The following is a 24,122-nucleotide window of genomic DNA, read 5'->3' on the forward strand; positions in this document are numbered from 1 at the left end:
GTCAGGATTAAAGCCTGGAAGGAACAGTGGGAGGCCTTAGCTTGCTTTTTCTTGAAATGCTGCAACTCTGGCAGACTCTGAGGCTTATATCTCTTTCCTTGCCTTTCCTGGCGCAGCTTTCAGGGGGATGAAGAAGCCAAGGCCCTGAGAGTAGGTTTCCTGGGAGCTCTAATCCCTCTTTTACTAATTTGCATAAATATGAGGGAGACAGAGCAATGCCTGACTGTGTGCGGGTTTCCCTACTGGCCTCTGCTTTGTATAAGGAAATCTTGCTTCATTTGAAGGTCTTGGACTTCAGTGTCTTGCCAGAAGTGATGAGGGCCTCAAAGCCATGTTTGTGGGAGAATGCGTAGGCTGAGCGTCGAAGGCCTGGGAATTTCACTTTGGCCTGGACAGGGATGGCAGTGGATGTTTCATGTAGTAATGAGTCCTGTTCAGAACCTACATCTGGAGCAAGGAGGTGGGGGGAGAAGGCTTTTATCCACAGATCTGTGTAGGTGTCCTGCTCCACTCACCTTGTCCACACTGAGAGGCCAGAGCAGTGGTTTGAGAACGTTATACCCAATCACAGGAATCATACAGAGGACCGTGGTGAGGATAAGGGTCAGAATCATATGTGGCTGAATAAGGTTGTTCTTGGCCACACCTGTAAACAGTGAACCAAGAGAGGAAAAGCTGAAAAGCTTGAAGAAGGTGGTGGGAGACACCAGATGGGGCATAGATACATTCTCCAGTTCTGAGAAGGAAGTTGTTGGTTTTAGACAGTCTACTCTCTAGAGAAGTAGTAGAAATGCAAAAGAAATGCAACTGAGTCCTTTGTGCAGACAAAGTCAACATAAACGTGTGCTTTTCACAGCTCTCAGCACATGCAATTCACACGCCTTTGTCTCCATTTATTTTTTTAAATATTTTATTTATTATTTTTATTTTATGTGTATGTGTGTATTGCCTGCATGTAGGTAAATGCACCCGTGTTGTGCAGTGACTGTGGAGGACAGAAGGGGCTCTCCGATCCCCTGGGACTGGTGTTACAGACAGTTGTTAGCTGCCATGTGGGTGTTGGGATTCAAACCGGGGTCTTTTGCAAGAACAACCAGTGTTCTTAACTGCTGAGCCCTCTCTCCAGCCTCTTTGTCTCCCTTTAAAGGCAGAGCAGGACAGGGCAGGAGAGTGGGGGTAGGCTAGAAGAGATTCATGCAAAAAACAAATCAAAACAAAAACCAACCAACCAAACAAACAAACAACCAAAAACCCAGAAGGCTTTGGGGGTAGCTAGATAGTTCAGAGGGTAAAGGAGGCTGACCTCAGAGTTTCATCTCTGGGACCCATATGGTGGAAGAAGACAACCAACTCTTGCAAGTTGTACACATAGCCCCGCCCTCCAATCAAAGCATCAATGTAATAAAAATGTAAAAAGGAATAAAAGGCTTTGGAGAAGAAACATGAGTTAGTGGCCTGACAAGAGGCAGAAACTACATCTCTATGCATAGCTACCCTGTTTATACTGTGTCCTTATTTGATGAAAATGAAAGAAAAATTAATACAGGAGACAATAGGGCAGCACTCCTTAGCATAGAGGGCTTTGGACTGGAATCGGGACACCTATACTGACTCATTTAATTTTTTCTTTTTTAAAGTATGGGGGCTGGAGAGATGGCTCAGTGGTTAGGAGCACTTGTTGCTCTTCCAGAGGAAGAGGGTTTAGTTCCCAGGACCCACATGGCAGCTAACACCCATCCTTGACTCTAGTTCCAAGAGATCTGACACCCTCTTCCAGCCTCTGCAGCCACCAGGCATGCACATAGTGAACTTATACACGTGGGTCAAAACACTCATACACATTAAAAAAAAAAAACCAAAACCAAACTCTCTAGTCTCCAAAAATAGTGTTACTAATTCTTGTCCTGTCTCCCTCAAGGAATGCTTGTAAAGATCAGAGCAGTTAAGATATTTGAAAAAGATTCTTGGAAACTCTAAGGTGGAATATTTTCCTAGCTAGATTTTGAGTCCCCTTAGGTCAGAGACTATTTCTTATTCTTATCTCTATCTACAGTACCTAGCACATAGTAATATAGTTGCTCAGTAAACAAATTAATATTTGATTAGCATCCACCCCCCCCCAAACACCTGCTGGGCAGGGTCTTACCTAGGAAATGGAAGGTGCTGGGGAACATTAGACACAAGCCATCACTATGCAGTAAAAGTAAGATGCAATAGTAGAGACCCAGACTACCTCAGGTGGAGGTGTGGTCTATCATTGTCCAGCAGGTTGTCTTCAGGGCAATCTGAAAATCACTAGTTTATGTGCAATACTCTATAACCTGGGACCTGTCAGCCACCTCCCTTCTTCAGCTCTGTAATGGAAGATGATCCCTCTCCACCCTCCTTCCCTCTTGATCTCCCTCTCTTTCCAGACAGGCTCCCTACCCAATCCCGTTATCCCACCACAAGTGGCACACCTGCACTGTCACCACCCAGATCAAGGAAGTCTCTACTATCAGGGAGAAGGATTGGTAGTCAGATATGTCCTTCCCATCACTGCGCTCTGAGTTGAGAGTTGTCCCCATGGTGACAAAGAACAGCACTAAGGAGCTGTAGATCCCATGCACTAAACACTTCACAAATTCCTTCTTGTTGAAATACAGGTTGTGCTGGCCTGGCTCCTACAACTCTGGGAGATGTAGACTCCATGTTTCATTCACATCCTAGAAGTACCAGAAGGTAAGGAGGAAGGCTCAAAGTTTTCCCATAGAAGGTCCCATCTCCATCTGAGTGGAGATTTTGTGCCTCACTGAGTCTTCTGCCAAGCTGCCCAGGCATTTCCTTATAGAGTACTTGAGAAGCTGAACCAGAGAACAGAGCAGTAACCACAGTCTTCTCTAGGTAAGGATCTAGGAAGTAGATGAAGCTAGGGAGGCCAGAAGGATGGGAGGCACTTGGGGAATTGTGAAAGGGGGTAATTTGGCTTGGGGGGAACTGGAAGGGAGGCTGGAGCTTGGGATGGGGGAGGCACCAAGACCTAAGTCCTCAGGCATAAGTCTTCCTTTAGTTAAATACTCTTTGCGTCAAAAGCCAGTAGGGGGAGACAGGGAACCAATTAGGGTTAGTTAGTCCCTCAGAAGCATTGATATTCTATGATATTCTCCCCATTCCCATAGCTACCGGACTGGAAAATTCTCTGTGTGGGTGATATTGGCTCATCTTCATCTCTTAAATATGAAACTTGGGATAACAAAGCTTGGGCATCGCTTCAGAGGCAGATCCCTAGAACTAGACTATTGAGACAGGATAGTACTGTTGAATAACCATCCATTTTATTGCTTCATGGAGAATTTCCTTCAGCGCTACTACCCTGATGGAGGCAGGGGATCACAATCTCACGATCATCATCTATCTTATTTCTCTTGAGGGACTCTTTCTTACTGTGATACCCAGCAATGGAGGTTCGGGTAAGTTCGGGTAGAAGAGGAATGTAGAGAGGTTTCAGGACTCTTAAAATTTTTTGGATTTATTTTTATGTTTTTCCCTGCATGTATATTAAGTACACCATGTGCATGCAAGGCCCATAGAGGCCAGAAGAGGGATCTTCTGGAACTGGAGTTAGAGATGGTTGTTGACCACCATGTGGGTGCTGGGAACTGAATCCAGAGCCTCTGCAAGAGCAGCCAGTGCTCTAACCACAGAGCAATCTCTCCAATCCAGTATCAAGACTTTAAAATACTTTAAAAAATTATTTTTATTTTGTGAGTATGAGTGCTTTGCCTGCATGTATGTAAGTGCACCCATGTTGTGCAATGCCCATATAGACCAGAAAAGGGTATTGGATTCCCTGGGATTGGAATTAGGATGCCATGTGGGTACTGGGAACCAAACCTGGGTCCTCTGCAAGAGCAGCCAGTACTCTAACCATTGAGCAATCTCTCCAGCCCCTGCATCAGGACTCTTAATGCCTGGGAACTTCTGACAGGAACAGACCCTGAACCCTGGGTTGACTCCTGTGACACAAGGGATCATACCTAATGTGCGATACCTGCTATTATTCCTGGCCTTAGAACTCCCGCCTAGGCCTTTCTGAGGTGACTAGTCTCATCCTTCCTTACCTCTGATTGGGCTTCTCCTTTCTGTAGGCTCCTTGTTTTATCAAGTCCTGGCTAAATAGCTCTGTTTCCTTTCACTACTTTTATATGCAATCTACTGTACAAAATAATTTCCGCATTTCTCTATACAAAGATGAAACAGACAGGAAAATCTGGCTTCTTAAAACTAACCACATTTTCTGTGGAAGGAGGATTCTATACTCTTATGATACTGTTCAGGTCATTAGCTCCTGCTCAAGAAATTATTCCCTTAACACTTGATTTTGTAGAGCTTAGCTCGCTTCCTTCCTCATTGAATCCAAGGGTTTCATGCCTAAGAGGCTTGCTTCTAGGTCTTACCTTATCAAATAGACTCAAGCCCAGTACAGGGAGGGAAGTGTAGATCAGATTATAGAAGGTGACAAACCAGGTATCATAAGCTTTCTGGAAGAATATCAAGGAGATTTTTAGATTCTTTTCTTCACCAAAGCCCCAGCATTACCTCCTAGGTCCAAGGCAGCCCCCTCTCCTGGTCCCCTACCTACCCACCATCTACAAACCAAGAATAAGATTTGATTTCGTTTCCAGAAATCTGATGGAGAGCCTCAATCTTTCTTTGATTTTATTCTAGAACCCAAAGTTCATACTGTGGCAAGGCCACACTAGGCTTCTAAGGCTGTTCTGAAACAACCTTACCACAGCCTGCACTGTACCTCTTGGAGCAGAAAGCACCCTGAATGACTTCCAGGAAAGGCTAGTCATACACCTGCACTTCTAGGCAAGTAAACCTTCAGGCTCTTTTCTCAAGCTGTGACCCTGAACATTTCCTAACATTGGCAAGGAGAAAAGACACAATGACTCTTCTCCAGCTGGGTGTTCTCTCTTGGGACCTAGAGAGGGTCCCTTTCCTCACTATCCACAAGAGGCCAGAAACAATTTACAGGCAACACACACACACACACACACACACACACACACACACACACACACACACACACAACTCTCATGGACCAGACTGACCTGGCTAGGCCCTGGGAGTATACTGATCTACCCTCTCTGCTGACTGATGTAGGGATCTCCCAGAATAATCATTCCTTGGGTTATTTCTCTTGGGATTCCTCTGGAGATTCCTGAAAAACTTCTCATAGGAAGAGGGACTATTCTTATAACATCTAAATCCACTCTTTCTTTTGAATTGTGGAGATTTTATATTCAAATGTGGAATTAATTAGAGCAACAATTTTGTGTGTATTGGGGCAGAGATGTGGGCAGTCAAGACAGAGAAGTAAAGGGAAGCTGCAGTTGTAAGCTACAGGCAAACATCATAACAGTCTGTCTGGCATGACCCAAGAGGCTCCTTGAGGCTTAGCCTGCTCCAAAAATATGACTTTGGATGCTAAGAAAACTCCCATATCCACCAATTTTTCTTCATTATATGTGCTTGAAAAATCTAGGGTAAATGTTCTGGGAGAGTTTTGAAGCTAGGAGCCAACAACAGAATTATCATGATTTGGAAATATGAGGTCAGTGCAGGTTTGAGAGATGGGATCAGCGTGGGGCAGAGACAGATGGCAACATTTCATGCATTGGTCTCTGGAGGAGAAAAACTAGAGAAGGTCCAGTTGACTGGAATGGAGATCGTTACTACTCCCCTACCTGTGCAGAGAACCCATTGTAGAAGGCGTACCAGAAGTGCACCAGGGTAAAGGGCAAAGTTCTTGTAGAAGAAGTAGTTGAGAAACTTGCACATGCAACTGTAGGACCATCGGCCACGTACCAAGAGTAGATGCTGCAGGTAGTGGAACCGGGAGAAGGAAAAGGGCCTGCATCCCTTCATAGCCGCTGATGCCAACCCCAATGTGGGCAGCTGCAATGAAACCCCAGAAGTTTTTAAGACACAGAGACTGTTTGCTGGGTTCCTGCTTTGGGAAGTGTAAAGGGAATATACTAGGATGATAATGTAAGAGTCTTTTATTTTACATTTGGGAAATACTGTTAGGCCCATTTAAAATGGCTCTTTCTTAGTGCAATCTTTTCTTCTTGATGGATTGACCTTCTCCCACAGTGAGAAAACAGCTCTTCCTCTGCACTCGGTTTCCGACGCCATGATTCAAGATTGCTTGGCACAGCCAGGACTGGAAGGCTGCTCCCGATGTCCCTTGCCCCTACTCTAGCCATCTGGGCTCTTTCTCAGTGTCTAGATATTGAGACTGAAATTTCTTGACATCCATGGAAGCTACTTAAATAAAAAAAATCCAGGATGGGTGCCAATCTAACACAATATTTAATTACTCATTTATCTAAGGGGTTAAAATCGTATTTAATTTTTCAATATTTTTCATAATTAATTTTTCAATATTACTCATATTTATCTAAGGGGTTAAAATCCTAAAAGTTCAGAGGAGAACACAACATACATATTTTGTTAGCTAGAATAAACTCTTCAGGTGACTTAAGTGACTTTTGCTGGATAAAGCAAAGATTGTATTTGATGGAATATAAGACGGAAGTCCCTAAAAGTTTCAATCTGTGGCAATCCACTATTCTTCTGTTCAAATGCACTGAGCTCATGCATACTCATTACTTAATAGGGTAACTGAAACCTCTAAAGCCCTAACGATTGGAGTGGTTCTAGAAACTGGAAACAAGGCAAGAACACTTCCTAGCATTGAGCTAGACTCTGGAATATCTACTAGTGTTTCCTGTATGGTGAGAAGCAGTACTAAAGGACACCTAGATTTTTGTCCATACAAGTGGCTAGACAGTCACTTAAAATTTAAACCAGAAAAATTTAGCCATTTGCTTCTATTGACGTGAAGTCATCAGTATTCTCCAGCCAGGGCAGCCAGAGCAGGTCCCAAGGAACACAGCCATTGGTCCTCATAGCCTACAGACTTCAAAAAAAGGAACAGGCTGGGACTCCAATACAAAGGTTCCTTCTGTGAGCCCAATACCATCTCAGACAGGTGGTATGGTAGTTGCAGAGCCTGCTGTTATGTGAAGGTATGCATGTGTTCATGTGGGTTATAGGTATCTGTGTATGCACTGATCTTTATGGTACAAGTGAATGAATCTGAATGCATGCATGCCTGTGGACATGGACTGATGGTAATTTAAGTGAGTGCCATGTAGAGGAGTATGAATGCATTTGCAAACAGCATAAGTATAACGCATATACTAGGTAGCCATATGAGCCAACAACATAGTGACACTCAGACGGGTTTTGCCCGTAGAGGAAGGAAGTGGGTAAGCCATGGACCAGGACTACTGCCCACTTCCCCTCACATGCCTTTGATCATGCCGATGTCATTGGCCCCATCCCCGATGGCCAGTGTCACCACCTTCTTGTACTTCCTCACCAGCTCTACCACCTGGGCCTTCTGAAGTGGTGTCATCTGGCAACAGATTACCCCTTTGCCCACGGATGTCGTCCGCACCATTTCCAATTCCAGGTTCCTTTGTAGAGCAAAAGCCAGGACACACTTACTCAATGGGTTGTCCCCAAAGACTGTCAGGATCAGACCTTCCCATATGCCTTCCCCTCGCTTGTCCTCTCTTGTCTTTCAATGGGCAGGCCTAGCTACTCACAAGGTGCTCTACCCCCAGGGGAGGCCTCCCCCCTTTAGTCAGTTCTAGGTGCCCTCACATGTGGGAAAGCATTTATGGCCTCTCCCTGGGTCAGAATAGTCTATGAGGCCATGAGGCCAAGGGACTCAGAGTCCTGTCCTACTTGACTTCTTTCTTCCCTGAGTAGCAGACCACGTCAGCAGGGAAAAACGTGAATAAAGGAGTTTGCTTTGGCTCCCCTTTCTTAATGTACTCCTCCTAGAGCAGCCTTGGGAAAGATGTCTTCCAGGCAAGGGCACTGAGGGAGGGCGAATAGAGCAACTCATAGACTAAAGGACGGGGTGTTGGAATTTTCCTGAATTGGGCTGGACCTAGGAAGGAATTCCTTGGGATAAGAAAACATAGTTGTAGCTCTGTGTTGCCCACCAGACTGTGGCCAGGGATGACGAAGCCATAGCTGCCATTGGGCACCTCTTCCTGTACTTTGAAAGGCATTTTGGATTTCCTGGCAAGGGAAATGTTTATGGGATATGATTCCGGTAGAGACTCAGGTTTCATCTGCTCCTTGCTGTCCTGAAAGCCAAAAGTAGTGGTCAGAGTTTGATCTGAAGCTCCCTAGCTTAGGAAGAAAAAACATGTCCAAGGTGAAAGTGGACAAGGATGACCCCAGGCCTCTACAGAACATAGCCTCAGACTCACTGTCTCCTGAGGTATTCCGCTTTCACGGGTCACCAGCTACGCACATTTATGCTCCCACCCCACACCCCAATCCCTTTAGCCTGAATGCTTCATTGTAAAGTCATCTTAAGTATCTTAGGTTCTTTTGTTCTTCATTTCTTCTCAAGATCTTCCGGTGGCAAGGGAACCATGTTGGGGGATAAGGCGAGTTGGGAAATCTTGGGTCCAGGCTGAGGCTACTCTCCCACTTGTACCTGAGTTCTTACCGAACTCTTTCACTGTCCGTGCCTTCCACTATGAACATTTCATCCATTCCATCCTTGAATATCCTACAGGAGTAGGCAGTGTTTACAGCTGTCTCTGGAGGGGAGGGAGAACGGGCTTCGTTTTGGCTGGTGCTTACAGACAGAGACAGGACAGGGTCTTCACAGTGTGTAGTTACACAGGAACTAAGAGGAGGCTCAGAGCACATTTGCCCATGTTCATCTTGAATACAGATAAAAATGCACTTTTCGTGAATCAGGGAAGATTGTATTCAAATATTCACAAGTGAGTGTCTACTTGGCAGACTTCGGAGTTATGTAAGAGTAACTAGGATCAGTCAGACTTACAGATGGTTGTGAACTGCCGTGTCAATGCTGGGCACCATACCTGGGTTTTGGGCAAGAGCAATAAGGTACCCTTAACTACTGTGCCATCTCTTTAACCCCCTCCCCCCACCCTAATTTTTAATCATACACTGAAATCAAAGTTAGAAACACAGTATTAGAGGCTGGAGAGGGAAGGGATTGCTCGAATCATACAGGAAGCTACGTGTTACTACGAAGCCATCTGTTCCTCAGCACCTTCACGTCTCCCTTGCTTCATCACACAGTTCCTGGTCCCAAACATGGCCAGTCCTAGAAGAGACATTTCCAGTTTTCCCCACAACCCTACAAGGGTATGAGTGAGTGTATGTATTACTTGTCCCCACTGAGACTGCCTAAAGTCTTCAGGACTTTTCCCCTCACTAGATTAAAAAAATCTTGGTTCAAGCCAGGTGTGGTGGCACATGCCTTTAGTCCCAGCACTCGGGAGGCAGAGGCAGGCAGATCTCTGTGAGTTCAAGGCCAGCCTGGTCTACATAGTGAGTTCCAGGCCAGCTGGGGCTACGGGAAGACCTTGTCTCAAAAAAGATAAAAAAAAAAAATCTTGGTCCAACACTGTGCTCTTTCTCTATTGACCCTAAGGTGCTAACAGAGATGGGTCCCATGACTGGGTCGGTGGACAGACTGAGTGATTTCTGCTCACTCAGTCTTTGGAGAGACTGACTTAGAGAAAAGCTGTGATTTCTACTTTTTTCCTTTGCTGTCAGTAATTTCTCTTTTTATAGTAGAGCCGTCCTGTATCAGTCTGATTTTAAAAAATTGGCGGGGGGCTGGAGAGATGGCTCAGTGGTTAAGAACACCGGTTGTTCTTGCAGAAGACCCAGGTTCGAATCCCAGCACCCACATGACAGCTAACAACTGTCCGTAACTTCAGTCCCAGGGGATCCAACAGCCTCTTCTGACCTCCGAGGTCATTGTATGACACTGGTGCACTTACCTACATGCAGGCAATACATGCATACAGTCATTTTAACTTCTTTTCCTTGTGCCCATAATCTAACCCTTCAGTAAATTCTGCCGGCTCTCCCTTTAAGATAACACACTTCTGTACTGTGGCAGCTACCTCAGTCTCCTTTCGGTCTGTCCAGAGTGACTTAAAAAAAATTTTTTTTTAATATTTTAAAATTATTTTTTATTTTATGTGTATGCGTGTATTGCCTGCATGTAGGTAAGTGCACCCGTGTTGTGCATTGCCCTCGGATTCCCTGGAACTGGCGTTACGGACAGTTGTTAGCTGCCATGTGGGTGCTGGGATTCGAACCCGGGTCCTCTGCAAGAACAGCCAGTGTTCTTAACTGCTGAGCCATCTCTCCAGCCCCAGGTTTTTAACATTTAAAAAAAGTTGTTTTTTGTCTTTTTGAGACAGGGTCTCCCTGTAGTCCCAGATGACCTGGAACTCACTGTGTAGACCAGGCTGGCCTCGAACTCACAGAGATCTGCCTGCCTCTGCCTCCCAAGGGATTAAAGGCATGCGCCAGGCTATTTTCTGTTTTTTCTTAAATGTTTTATTTATTACTTTTATTTTATGTGTATGAGTGTTTTGCCTGCATATGTGTAAGTGCACTTGTGTCATGCAATGCCTGCAGAGGTCAAAAGAAGGCATCAGATTCCTCTGGAACTGGAGTTACAGACAGCCATTAGCTGCCATGTGGGTGCTGGGAATCGAACCCAGGTCCTCTGCAAGAATAGTCCATGCTCTTAACCACTGACCCATCTCTCCAGCCTCTTATTTCTTAGTTCTTAAGGTGTCAAAATGTGGGAGAACATGGGGTGTGGAAGATACAAGGTTTTCAGGCTATGAGTGTATTGCTTCATGTATGTAAGTGCACTCATGTTGTGCAGTGCCAGCAGAGGTCAGAAGAAGGTATCGGATCCCCTGGAACTGGAGTAAAAGACAGTTGTTAGCTGTCATGTGGGTGCTTGGAATTGAACCTGGGTCCTCTGCAAGAACAGTCAGTGCTCTTAACCTCTGAGCCATCTCCCCAGCCCCTATTTTTATTTTTTATATGTGTGTATGAGTTCACCCATGTTGTACAATGCCTGTGGAGGTCAGAAGAGGGCATCAGATCCCCTGGAACTAGAGCTATGAATGGTTGTTAGTGGCCATGTGGGTGCTGGGACTTGAACCCAGATCCTCTGCCAGAGCAGCCCATGTTCTTAACCTCTGAGCCATCACTTCAGCCCTTATTTTTTATTTTTAACTATGTATATATGTGCATGGGCATGTGCCCATGGGGGTGCAGGCGCCCACACAGTCTGGAAGAGGGTGCTAGATTACCTGGGGATAGTGTGAGTTGCCTGACATGGTGTTGGAAACTGAACTCTAGTCCTCATGAGAGCAGTACTCTCTCTTCACTGCTGAGCCATCCCTCCAGCCCCAGAGTGATGGTTTAACCGCTGTCTCTGCTTTTACCCTCCGCGGTTTCCTATCATTCACCATCAGTCCTCACACTGGCCCTCGAGGGCCCTCTCCTTTGTCTCATGTCCGTTTATTGGCCTCTCTCATTCATCCTGTTCCAGCTACACTGGGTGCTCTGCTCTTTAACCAGCTCCACTCAGGGGCTTTTCTCTTGCCACTACTTAACTGTATGAAAAGCTCATCTGAACAGCCAGGGAGACACTTGGCTTGTCATCCTCCTCAGGACTCGTCTCAGGTCTCCTTCACAGTGAAGACTGCCTTGTTTAAAAACAGCAACAGCACCTCTGCCCCTCCAAGCCCGAGCACTGCTGGCTGTTTCTTCTGACATCATTTTTTTTTCCTGTAACATTTTCACCACCCAACATACAATGTCACTTCTTGCCTGTTTTCTCTACTGCTGTGGGCTCCGTGGCTCACGGACAGCGCTTAAGGAATGTTGACTGTTTGAGTAAATTATTTTTGTCATATGACATTCATCATTTGACTTACCTAATCTGTACATTGTTTATATCTTGATTTCTCCCAGATAAATTCTTCCATTCCCCCTTCCTCTCTACATTTCCCCCTTCCTTTCTTTTTTGAAATAGGGTCTCTAAGCTGGACTTGATTTTGCTATGCAGCTGAGAATGAGCTTAAACTGGGTTATCACAAACAGTTTTATGCTGTGCTAGAGACAGAATTTAGGACTTTGTTTTATGCTAGGCCAGCACTCTCTCAACTGAGCTACATCTCTAACCCCAGATTGCTTAGTTTCTATGAGAAGCTTTGGGATAAGAAATACCAGCAGAAACATTTAAAACAGTGCATTTTTAAAGTTATGGATTTACGGTCTGGGTATACCACATCAGCCTGGATTCCAGTACTCGGTCAATCTGGCACAAAACTGGGGCTGTCCGGTTGAGCCTGCCTATCTTTCCTCCCAGAGAAAGCCTGCACGTGCCGATCATTTGGAAGCCACTCTTAGACCCCTTACCCAGTCTACTGTCTGCCAGCACTCCAATCTCTGCCTCAGGCTGTTTCTGGCTCCTCCACACTCACCAACAAGTCTCTTTCGACTTCTTCATAGACCACAGTTAACTTTCTTTCTCGATCCTCCAAAGACAGGTTGGCTTCATTGTGCTTCACGATCCAAGTATTGAAAAATTCATTATCCAACTCTGGAAAGCCACCATGAGGGTGTGAAAGCCTTCACTAGCAAAATCCTGAAATATATGTATGTTTGCCAAGTCTGAGCTGAGTAAGGCTGAGCTAAGGGAGTGGCAGACTGCCTCCATAGGTTCCATCTGTCTGTAAACTAGGGTTTCAGGGTTAGTACTATGGGGCTAGTACCTAGTCTAAGCAGAAGACAACTCTTGATGTCCCAAGGAAGCTAGGTATGCTGTTCATTTTGCTAACCACAGCACTCGGAAGGCTAGGATAGGAGGATTATAAGTTCCAGGCTAGCCTAGGCTACATAATGAGATCCTGTCTCAAAAACCAAAACCAAACAAAATGTCCATGGATGGGGTAAGCTAGAAGACTGAGAATATTTTTCAAGTTTCAGCGTTGGCCTATAGTTTACCTATAATCTATTATGTGACTCAGAGGAAAAACCATGTGTTCTAGGCTTCTCTTTGAATAGCTTGGGATACTAATACACCCCTTACAGAGATGATAACAATGATTTTGGTACGGAAATGAATGGAATAATGAAGTAGAAAGGAGTTGTCATAAAATGATCAAAGGTGTTAATGATCAAAGGTGTTACTCTTTTTTTGCGAGGATACATTCAATATTTTTACCTCCCTTTTTTTCCTCATCAACTTAAGGGACAGCTTATTCAGGCCACGTCTGCGTGTTTGTCTACAAATGGTTTGCTCAGCAGATTAGCCATAGAGAACTGTGTTAATGAGACCACAGTGGAAATGTTCTTGGTGAGTTAGCATGTGTTTATTCCTGGGCCAGAGATATAGTCTAACTGACCACAGGCGTCCATCTTGCAAAAAGTATACTTTTGGTCATAAGGAGGGTTGGGGGAGAATGTGCACAGTTTTGGGGCAGAACTCATCCATCTAAGGATGGGTTGGAAGCAAATTTTATGTACTAAGAACTTCCAAATCAACAATAATTCTACAGTATTACTGCTATAGTGAACTGAAAGATAATTTTACTGGTATTAGAAGATCAGAGAAAACATAAATTTGCCCTTCTTCACTATATAACCTCTCAGTGTTTGCTGTTAACCACCAGGTGGTAAGTGCATAAAGGCAATAGATTAGGGAAAGCCATGTCTTAACTCTTCCTTCTATTTTAATGACCAGAGAAAATTCTCTAAGAAGGAAATGATGGTGGGAGAAACTAGCTTTATACTGGACACATATAAGAGGACTTGAAAAGCTTAACTAACAATATACCGCAGGTACATTCATGCGTTTGACAAGTCATTCTGCATCGTGTGCAAATATTTTTGTCCCTACTTGTATATATTCTCTCTCAGTACTCAGTGGACAACCCAGGGCCTGGAGCCCAACTCCTACCTGCCACCTATTTTTATGTGACCTGTTTTCTGATCCTGTTGCAGCAGGCCTGAAGCTGTATTTTTGCACAAGTGGGTTGTTGGAGCTCGACTCTTACATGTTTGTCATCAGTGATGTAGTTTAGTGTAGTTGAGTCCCATTCTAAGTGTCTGCTAAAGTTGCCAGCGGGAAATATAACAAAAGGTCTGAAATAGTTTTATAACCACCCTTTGAAGCCAGACTGGGGAAATGCTTTCTGAGAGGGTTTGCTAAGTCCTGTGTTCCAGAAAGTAAGAGAGTAGTCCATAAGAACACTAGCCTTTGGGAACAAGTGTGAGGTGGAAAGACGGCTTTGTGTAGGGTATTTAATTGACTTTTTAAAACTTAAGATGTTATTAATAGTATAAAATTCAACCCTTTAAAATATACAGTTCAGTATATAATTCACAAAATTTATATAAATGATCACCACTATTTTATTCCAGAATGTTTTCATTAACCAGAAAGAAACATATGTCCATTAGTAGTCACTCCCCAGTCCTTATCCTGCCCCCAGCAACCACTAATTTACTTTCTTAAATTTTGAAACTTACTTATTTACTTATTTATTGCATATGTGTATGTGTTGTGTGTGTGTGTGTGTGTGTGTGTGTGTGTGTGTATGTGCCCCAGCATGTACATGGAGACCAGAGAATAACTTGCAGGAGTCAGTTCTCTCCTTCTACTGTGTGGGTCCTGATTGAGGTCATCAGGCTTGGTGGCAAGCACCTTTTCCTACAGAGCCATCTTGCCTGCCCAAATTTACTTTCTATCTCTGTAGATTTGCCCAATTTGGATGTTTCATAAGCTGAACCATAAAATGTCACCTTCCTGATTTTTCACATAGCACACCGTTTTCAGTGTTCGCCCATGTCCTGTCACCTAAACACTCACATCCAAATGATCCATGGTCACATCACAAAGGGATGCACAGGATGGATGAAGCAGCTCATAGATGATGGTGTCTGCTCCCTTGCAGAACAGCATGATCTGATCTTCAGGTGTCCGCACTAAAGATGAGCAAATTAAGTAAGGTAATCATATAGGCCTACTGTCACAAGGACTTGTCATTGAAAGATGGCAGGGGGCTGTACACAGTGACATTTATTTCTGCTACCTTTGGAGGCTGAGACCTCACTAGAGGGCCACACAGGATAGTCATATGGTGAGATCTGGTGAGACTGACAGAGGAATTTTTGGAACCAGTTTTTCTATGGGTTCAGAATCATTCCCTGTGGAATACCCTGATACAGAATTGCATTTAGTTGCTTTTATTTTGTTTTGGAGAGAGGGTCTTGCTATGTAGCCAAGGCTGGCCTAGAACTCTTGATCCTTTTACCTTTCAATGGCTGAGATTACAGGTATGTTCCACTATACTCAACCACATTTAGTTTCTTAATTCCAAGGCACAGACTAAAGCTCCTAGCTAGTAAAGACCAAGAATGAAAATGGCCTTCTTTTCCTCAGTATGAGGCCAAATTAAGTGAGAGGGCAAGGCAGCATGAATTTCTCTGGTACAATTGTCTCAGTATCCCAGGGGATTGGGTACCCCTTCCTGTACAAAATCTACAATGCTTAAGCATCTATCTGGAATCCTATTTGTATGTAGTCTGTGCACACCTGCAGAAATGACCAACTGAAGTCCACCCAGAAGTGGTACCATCTTCCACGTGGCTTACATAAAGTTGGCATGCAGAGGGGACATATTTCTTCAAAACTTCCTTCCAAGTCTGGCCTTTAAAGGGCAGGCTGCATAGGACATGTCTATCTATTTTCATTTCCAATATTTTCAATCGATGAGAGGGTTAATTGGTACATGCACTATACATAAACAAAGCAGTTGCTTGCTAACTTTAGTGGGTAAAGATGACTCAAGGACTATGGTGAAAATGTGGGTTCCTTGGTCCCATATAAATATACTGAATCCAGAATCACAAATCTTGGCAGAGGGTATAGGAAATTGAATTCTTAAATACTGCTAAGTAAGACGGTAAGACTGATGATTGTTTAGTAAGCAATATATAGCATAGCTATTAATCTCTCTCTCATACAGAGAGAGAGAGAGAGAGAGAGAGAGAGAGAGAGATGAGAGTTATCCCCTTCAGCTAACCCTGGAAGCTAAATGCCTCACTCTGTTGAACTGGTCTTTCAATTTGATATTACTCAGCATTTTTGGGAACTCTTCTGTAAGATTATTATAAACAAGGTATATGTTGGATTATTTCTTTTCTGAAGGGCATTTGAATTTTAAAACAGGCATCATCAGAGACTTATCTTTGTGAATGAGGTAGGTAAGTATTATTTTAAATCAGACTTAAGGTGTATCTGCTGGACAACTAGCAACAACTATATGTATGTATAAATGAAGAAGTCAAATATGTTTCAAAGCTGCCTGTTGGGATGTCAGTCCCAGAGAAGCATGTAGCAGGGTGGGAGTTCACAGGACCAGGAGACAGATTTGGGTTCTTATCTCTGTCCTTAAATATATGGTTTTAGGCAAGTAACTTAATCTTTTTAACTTCAGTTTCCCTCTCTGTAAAACAGGAAAAAATTTTTTTCCTGTCTGCCTGCCTCTGAGGGCTGTTATAAGAATTGTAGAAGATCATACAAACAGAAGTGATTTGTAAAACTGAAAAGCAGCATACTAATATAAAGTGTTGAGGGTGGTATTAACTGTATTAAATTTAGAGGATATGACTCATTTGGTCGTCTAAATACTTTCTTGTAAGAATTCTTAAAAAAATGTATTAAATAATCAGTCATTTCTCATATTTTTTAAAAATTTGGGTAAACTAACAGATGATTTTGTCACATTTGGGTACCAAAGAAACTAAGACACGTGGGGGATATTTTTACATCATAAAGTGACAAGAGAATTCAACTCGTCCTGCAGAAGTCTTATCAAGGACAATGGGACTATCTTGAGGATAATTCAGATAGATTCTGTGACAAGACTTACAGATCCTCAATATCCAAAGCTCCCTGGAGGGCACCAAGTTTGACCCTCATTCAGTGACCAACTCTGCTATTAAACCAAGAGGTTATTTTCTACTTGAATAATTTCAAGCTCACCACATACTTTGATTATCCATTGCATTGTTGGACAGCACTCTCTTGTTAGAAAGTTATTTCTTAGGTTAAGCTATTCAAATCATATCAAACCACTCCACCTTCAAAAAGTCCTGAAAATTAAAACACTCTTTTTTTTTTTTTTTTTTTTTTTTTTTTAGAGAAAGGGTCTCTATGTCCCCCCAGCTGGCCTGAAACCCAAAAAGACCCCCCTGCCTCTGCCTCCCAAGTGCTAGGATTAAAGGCGTGTGCCACCATGCCCGGCCTTAAAACACATTTTTTTTAATTTTTATTTTATGTTTATGAGCATTTTGTCTTCATGTATGTATGCCTGTGTCATGCAATGCCTGTAGATGCCAGAAGATGGCATCAGATTCCCTAGAACTGGAGTTAAGGATGGTTGTTAGCTGCCGTGTGGATGCTGGGAACTGAACCCAGGTCCTCTGCAAGAGCAGCCAGTGCTCTTAACCACTGAGCCATCTCCCCAGCCCATAGTCCTGAAATTTTTGACACAGTCTTAGTCCATGAGGCCTTGAGCCCCTGTTCACCTTCCACTTTCTGTTCTGACATCACAGTATGGCACAGTGAGAGGGAGAGGGAGAGCAAGTGCACCCAGTGATCCCTGCTTCTTACTGCTTCCACCAAAGTATTATCATAAAATGAAAACTTGGAGTCAGCCAGCTTGTAGGAGAAATCGACCTTGTCTTTCTGGAACATGTAAGCCAGAACAAAATCCTCAGCAACAGCTTGACATTTTACAGATGGTCACATTGGGACCAGTTCTGGAATATGATGAGATCTCTCAGGAAGATGAGAAGGGAAAAAGCAAGATAAAGGGCAAAGGCACTCTGTGGGTTTCTTGTACCTTTGACCCAGACTGTTCATTCATTTCTGTGAGGAAAGATCCTTCCTACAGGAGACCAGCACTGTCTGGTGGATGTTCTTGACTCTCTTCCATTCCTTCTATTCTGAATGATTAGTGGCAATCTTCAAATTCTACATGTCCAGTTCCCAAATCTTATCTGATAATCAAATCTGAGAATCTAAGTGGCTAACTGATCCCTGTTAGTAAGTGGTGTTGAGAACATTCTTATTTCTGGTTGTCTTCTGTCTGAACGCTTCATTTTGGACCTACCAGCATGTCTGACTCTTCCTGCCTTCCACTCATGATCATCGATCTACTTTTCTTCCTGCTTAGTTTTGCCCCAATCTGAGAACCTAAAATTCACTATTTGTGGCCATGACCTTGGCTCCTCTCTATTCAAGTTAGGCTACTTGCAGTCAGCATTAGCAGACATGGGCTGGAGACCTTTTTATACTCACCATGCAGTAAATTATGAACACACCTGTCTAGCTCATATCAGAATTCACTAGGTAGCTCTAACTGGCCTGGAGCTCAGTATGTAGACCAGGTTGGCCTCAAACTCCCAGAGAGCCTCCTGCTTCTGCCTTCCGAGTGCCAAGATTAAAATTGTGCACCACCATGCCTGGCCTTCACCTTGTTCTTTTGAGACAGAGTCCCTCATCGAGGAGCTTACTAATTCACCTAGACCTGGGGGGCAGGGAGCCTCAGGGAGCTGCCTTCTGTGCCCTCCTCTCAGCACTGGGGTGGCAGATCCTGATGCACAGCAAGCATCTTACCAAGGCTATATCCCCAGCCCCTATTTGATTCTTTTTTCAAGGATCATAGATTGTGAGCAACTGAGGCATATACACGAGAGAGAGAGAGAGAGAGAGACAGAGAGACAGAGAGACAGAGAGAGAGACAGAGACAGACACAGAGAGAAAAATATCAAGTCAAAACCAATAAACTATTCATAAAATTTCTCAAATAAAGATAGGTCATTTATGTAATATTTTCTTATATTTTAGACCACTAACATTTTTAATATTTCAGGAATGGAGCCTGAAATGAATTAAAGAGTCTTCTCTCTTTTCTTCCTCACTCAGGTGCCACATGCTTCCCAGGAAGCAGTGACTACTCACCTCAGACACTGGTACCCTCTGTCCATCCATATCATAGGAATAACCTATCATCAAATAAATAGAACAGAGACTGAGTGAAGGCTTTAAAAGGGGCTTTTTCTTGAGAGAGAGAGAGAGAGAGAGAGAGAGAGAGAGGAGTACATATAACGTAAAACCTGCCATTTTAACTGTTTTTATGTATAAAAGTCAATGGCATTAATTAGATCCACAGTGCTTCGCAATTCTTACCACTATATATCTGTAACACTTTTTAGGGGACAGTACGGGGATCAAGCCAGGGCCTCCTGCATGCTAGGCAATCACTTTGCCACTGAATTATACTCCCAGCCCTCAACACTTCTTAAGTACTCTAATCAGAAACTTCCCACGTTTCCTCGTTCCTAGCCACCCGTCTTCTACTTTTTGCCTATGGATTTTTCCATTCTAGATATTTCCCATATGCAGAACCATGCAGTATTGTCTTTTTGTGTCTGGCTTATTTTACTTAGCACAGTGTTTTCGAGGTTTATCCATGTTGTAGCATATAACAAACTTCATGATCATTTATGACTAAATCATATTCCATATGCTTATGGGCCACTTTAAAACATCTGTCTATCTGTTGATGGACATATGAGTCATTTCTGCTTGAGCTATTGTAAATAATGTTTGCAATAAACATTTGTATATACCTGTTTGAGTTTCTGTTTCATGTTTGGGAAGATACCTAGGAATAGAATTGCTGGATAATTTACAAGAGCGTTTCATGTGTGTGTCTATGCATGAACATGTATGCACATGACAACATTGGGTATCATTCCTCAGGGCACACCACCCATCTTTTCCTTCCTTCCTTCCCTCCTTCCTTCCTTCCTTCCTTCCTTCCTTCCTTCCCTCCTTCCTTCCCTCCCTCCTTCCCTCCCTCCTTCCCTCCCTCCTTCTTTCCCTCCCTCCCTTCCTCACTGTTCTGTTACTTGTACAGTCTATCTCTCTAACATTATTATATCCTCATGGCTTTAAGGTATCATCTAAGCAGATATGATTCTCCAGTGTATGTAGCTAGTTCTGGTTTTGCTCTGTACTTCACTGCTTCATTTCTGCTTTCTCAACATCTGTATATGCTAATCCCGCCAGCTTTACAAATTCAACAATGTTGAAAATGAAGCACATCATCCTTCCTCACAATTTCCCCATAAAGGCTTTCTTCATTTGGCCAACTGCTCAGTTACACATTGTTGAACTACCTGAATTATCGTCATCATATTCCTGTCCACTGACCTTCCCCCTTCATTCTGAGTCAACAAGTTTTATTGATTTGTCCTTTGTCCTATCACTTATAGATAAAACTATTTCTCTTTACAATTGCACTGTCGTCATCCAGTCGAGATGTTCATAGCTAAATAACTTGAATGTCATTTTCTTTCCTCTCTCTAAATCTCCTTATTGGCTGCCACATTAATCACTTTCAAATACAGCTTTTATCATATCATCTTGAATGAATATTCAAAATCATTAACTGAAAAAACTAATTCCAGATAGTTCTATATTATCAAACAAAGAAGAGTTCGAAATTCTTAGCTCTATTTTTAAACTTATGCCTTACAACTTCCCAATTAACGGTGCTCATACCAATTATTGCAACTGAAATTCCACTCCCTTTCCTGTTTAATGGGCAGGATTAAAAATTATTTAAATCTTACCTCTTCTGAGAGGCTTTCTTCAGTCATTGAAACTTCTGTCAATGAAACTGAATTTCTGGTATTTTTGAGACAGGGTCTCCCTGTTGTCCCAGCTGGCCTGGAACTCGCTATGTAGACCAGACTAGCCTCAAACTCACAGAGATCCACCAGCCTCTGCCTCCTGAGTGCTGGGGTTAAAGGCGTGTGCCACCATGCTTGGCCATACCTGGCTTTTTCACTTGGGTTCTGGGGATCAACCTCAGTTCCTTAGACTTTAATGGCAGTCACTTACCATCCGAGTTATGCTTCCAGCCCTTAAGTAGGTTTAAAAAAAGCTTATTTTTCTGATTCTTCATACTAGACTTGTAATTAAACTGCTTTAAATTCCCTCAGGCCATGTAATTCAATAAGATTCTTCATCTAAGAAGGGGTCATCTGCTTGAGCTCCAGCTCTTTCTACTTAAGGTGAGGCCAGATCTATGAGAAACCTCCAATCTCAGGAAACCCATTTGGAAAACTTAGTACAAAAATTCTAGAATGTTTAGAATTGTGGGTTTTTTTTGCTTTTTGTTTTGTTTTGTTTTGAATTAATAGCGCCGGGCATGGTGTACATGCCTTAATACCAGCGGTGAGGAGGCAGAGGCAGGTGGTCTCTGAGACAGAGGCCAGCCTGGTCTCCATAGTGAGTTCCAGGCCAGCTGGGACTACAGGGAGACCCTGTCTCAAAAATATCTCCCACCAAAAAAATGTCAGGTGTAGTGGTACATGCTTATAATCCTAGGTACAGTGTTTTTCCTCAAGATATTGGGAACTCCTTGAGGATGGTGACTAAGTCTTGTACATCTTCATATTCATTTAAAAATTTTTATTTATTATTTATTTTTATTTTACGTGAATGAGTGTATTGCCTGCATGTAGGTAGGTACACCCATGTTGTGCAATGCCCTCAGAGGTCAGAGAGGGTGTCAGATCTCCTGGAACTGGAGTTATGGATGGTTGTTAGCCACCATGTGGGTGCTGGGAATCAAGCCCTGGATCCTCTGCAAGAGCAGCAGTGCTCTTAACAGCTGAGCCATCTCTCCAGCCCTACATCTACATCTTAAAGCTTGAAACAATGGATTGCATCCACCAGGTACTAAATAAATGTGTTCCTGTTAGAACTGAATAGGAAGGATTTTCTTTGCCCAGTTAATAGAAAGGGTTGTGAGAACAAGAGAAAGATGAATTTCAGAGGCTTATAGATTTAGTTACACTTCAAAACAGTCTGCAGAACAGACTTTCTCTTAGACCCAAGGAGAGAAGGGAGACAGGCATTGTAGACCTTCCCATTGATAGAACACTTGTTGAAAATCATGACGTTTTCACTCAGGGTCCCTTGTTTTGTCAGAGAACACATATTTGACCTGGCCAAGTTCCTGATTAAGGGTGTTAGTGCCGGCCTGTGCTGGGGTGTTTCTCGGTTCATCTGTCCATCCAAGTTGATGTAGTAACTGTTGCCCAGTCTTATTATTTCAACACAAAAGAGAAAGCAAGAAAAGAGGGTCCTGTCAGATCAGGGCAAACAAACGTCACATCTTGGCTCCCTTCTAGGTCCCAGGGTATTTGGGGCTGACATGGAGTATCTTCCCTGGGCACCAACTTTCTGAAGGGCTTTTCCCACAGCCAGGCCACCATCACTCTACCTTGACCTTATCATGCAAGGCCTTCCCACCAGGACCCAGGGAGCTGGTTCGTCCTAGACTTTCCCTCCTCTTGCTTATCTTACACAATGTGCCCAGAAAAGGCCAATTTTTAAAACCTTTTGGAAACAGTTAACTTACAAACGGTTACGTTGGCCTAATTGAAAGACTATCATTGCACGACACAGGTGCATTTACACACATGCAGGCAACACACTCATACACTTAGAAGAAAATATAATATTAAAATATTTTTTAAGCAGATGATTACCGCTCTCATGATGTTGGGAAGAGGAAGAAACTTGTCCCACTCAGATATTCCTTGTTGCAGGAAAAGGGAAGACACTGTGAACATCAAAATGATTTTATGGACTGACCCTCTGATCAGTTTCCAGGCAGAGCCAGTCCACCTGTGGTCTGTCTCCCCCTACCACGGCTCTGCTGCAGCCGCCACTGTTGCCGCTAATGTGCTATAGGTTCACTACGTGCAGTAAGCATTTTCATTTAAAAACCGTGAACATGCTCCCCCCCCCCACAGGCCTCTCTCCCGGGTAAGTCCATCGCACCCTCTGCGCCTGGACTCCCCCAGCCCCATTCACCCTCCCATCTCCTCAGAGTTTGGGCCCTGCCGTATTCCTTGTCTTGGGGCCCCAGACACCTGGGGAACCAATACTGCTTCCTGATCCTTTTCATCCAGACCAATGTAGTGCCTTTTCTGGGCCCCAGGAGCACTACTTCTAGATCTGGACCTGCCCTCACCTCCCTCTGCTTCCCTGGGCCTGCACCACCTGCCAGCCTCTTTCTGGGACTCGGGAGCTGACCTTTCCTCTTCCTGATCCTGTGCATCCAGACCAACCCAGCACCTCAGTGCAATCCCCAGGAGTCCTTGGGGCCTCTTCCAGCCCCATCTGCCTTTACATCTCTGGGGCATGGCCACCAGCTGCCTGAGACCAGCATCTTTTCTGGGCCAGGCTCCCAGGCTAGTCCAACTCCCAAATTCCTGAGGCCAAAATCGTTCCTGGAGGGATCCAGACCTTAGGAGAAAGCCTGAAATCATCTGACCCTCATCTGAATTGGGCCTCTGTGGGAACTCCTGAAGACAAAATCAATCCAGCTGCTCCAATATAAAATCAAAAGAAAGAACTGGAAGCTTAAATGAGCCATCTTTTCATGCCCAAAAAGTAAACCACAAAGACATATAAAGTTCACAAAAAGTAGACCTAAACTTGAAGGCCTGCGTCTCACACAAGAATCAGAAACTACAGAGGAAATTCACATGTCAAAATCACAGAGAAAAAATAACATGAAAAACCAAAATAACACATCCCCACCAAATACCAATAGTCCTCTAGAGGAGTACAATGGGAACCCCCTAGAGATAATGCAGGACATGGAACTCAAAAGAACAATTATAAACATGATAAAAGAACTCAGTGAATTTAAAGAACACACAAACAAAGAAATTAAAGAACTGAAGGAAGATAGGGATAAACTTCTGAATGAATTCAGAAGAGTTAGAAATATTGAAGAATACTCAGGCTGAAATGAAGAAGGAAGTGAAACACTCAGTAAGCCAATTAGAAACAACAGGAGAAAGTCTCATCAATAGGATGAATGAAATGGAAAACAGAGTATCAAGACTGGCAGATAAAGTGGATGAACTAGACAACTCAAGCAAATTTAAGAAATCACAAGAATGGAATATGCAGGAATTGTGTGACAACATAAAAAGACCAAACTTATGCATCATAGGCATACAGGAAGGAGAAGAATCCCAAGATAATGGCATGGACCAGATTTCCAACAGAA

At 43.5% G+C, this 24,122-nt stretch overlaps 1 protein-coding gene across 1 annotated transcript in view; it reads right to left on the bottom strand.

The window, feature by feature from the left end:
* Positions 1-274: 274 nt before the first annotated feature.
* LOC115071920 (phospholipid-transporting ATPase FetA-like) overlaps positions 275-24,122 on the bottom strand; it is a 68,937-nt gene continuing 45,089 nt past the window's right edge. The window contains 19 exon segments of the mRNA XM_029567963.1: positions 275-396; positions 399-441; positions 516-646; positions 2,147-2,285; positions 2,460-2,705; positions 4,437-4,520; positions 5,733-5,783; positions 5,785-5,896; positions 5,898-5,943; positions 7,366-7,558; positions 8,070-8,211; positions 8,570-8,829; positions 12,426-12,506; positions 14,816-14,931; positions 17,539-17,698; positions 18,977-19,020; positions 21,943-22,009; positions 22,011-22,096; positions 22,099-22,152. Coding sequence (XP_029423823.1) covers positions 275-396; positions 399-441; positions 516-646; positions 2,147-2,285; positions 2,460-2,705; positions 4,437-4,520; positions 5,733-5,783; positions 5,785-5,896; positions 5,898-5,943; positions 7,366-7,558; positions 8,070-8,211; positions 8,570-8,829; positions 12,426-12,506; positions 14,816-14,931; positions 17,539-17,698; positions 18,977-19,020; positions 21,943-22,009; positions 22,011-22,096; positions 22,099-22,152 — 2,177 coding nt within the window.

This window comes from Nannospalax galili, unplaced genomic scaffold, assembly GCF_000622305.1.
Source record: "Nannospalax galili isolate Female #2095 unplaced genomic scaffold, S.galili_v1.0 scaffold341, whole genome shotgun sequence".
In the NCBI taxonomy this organism is placed as follows: Eukaryota; Metazoa; Chordata; class Mammalia; order Rodentia; family Spalacidae; genus Nannospalax; species Nannospalax galili.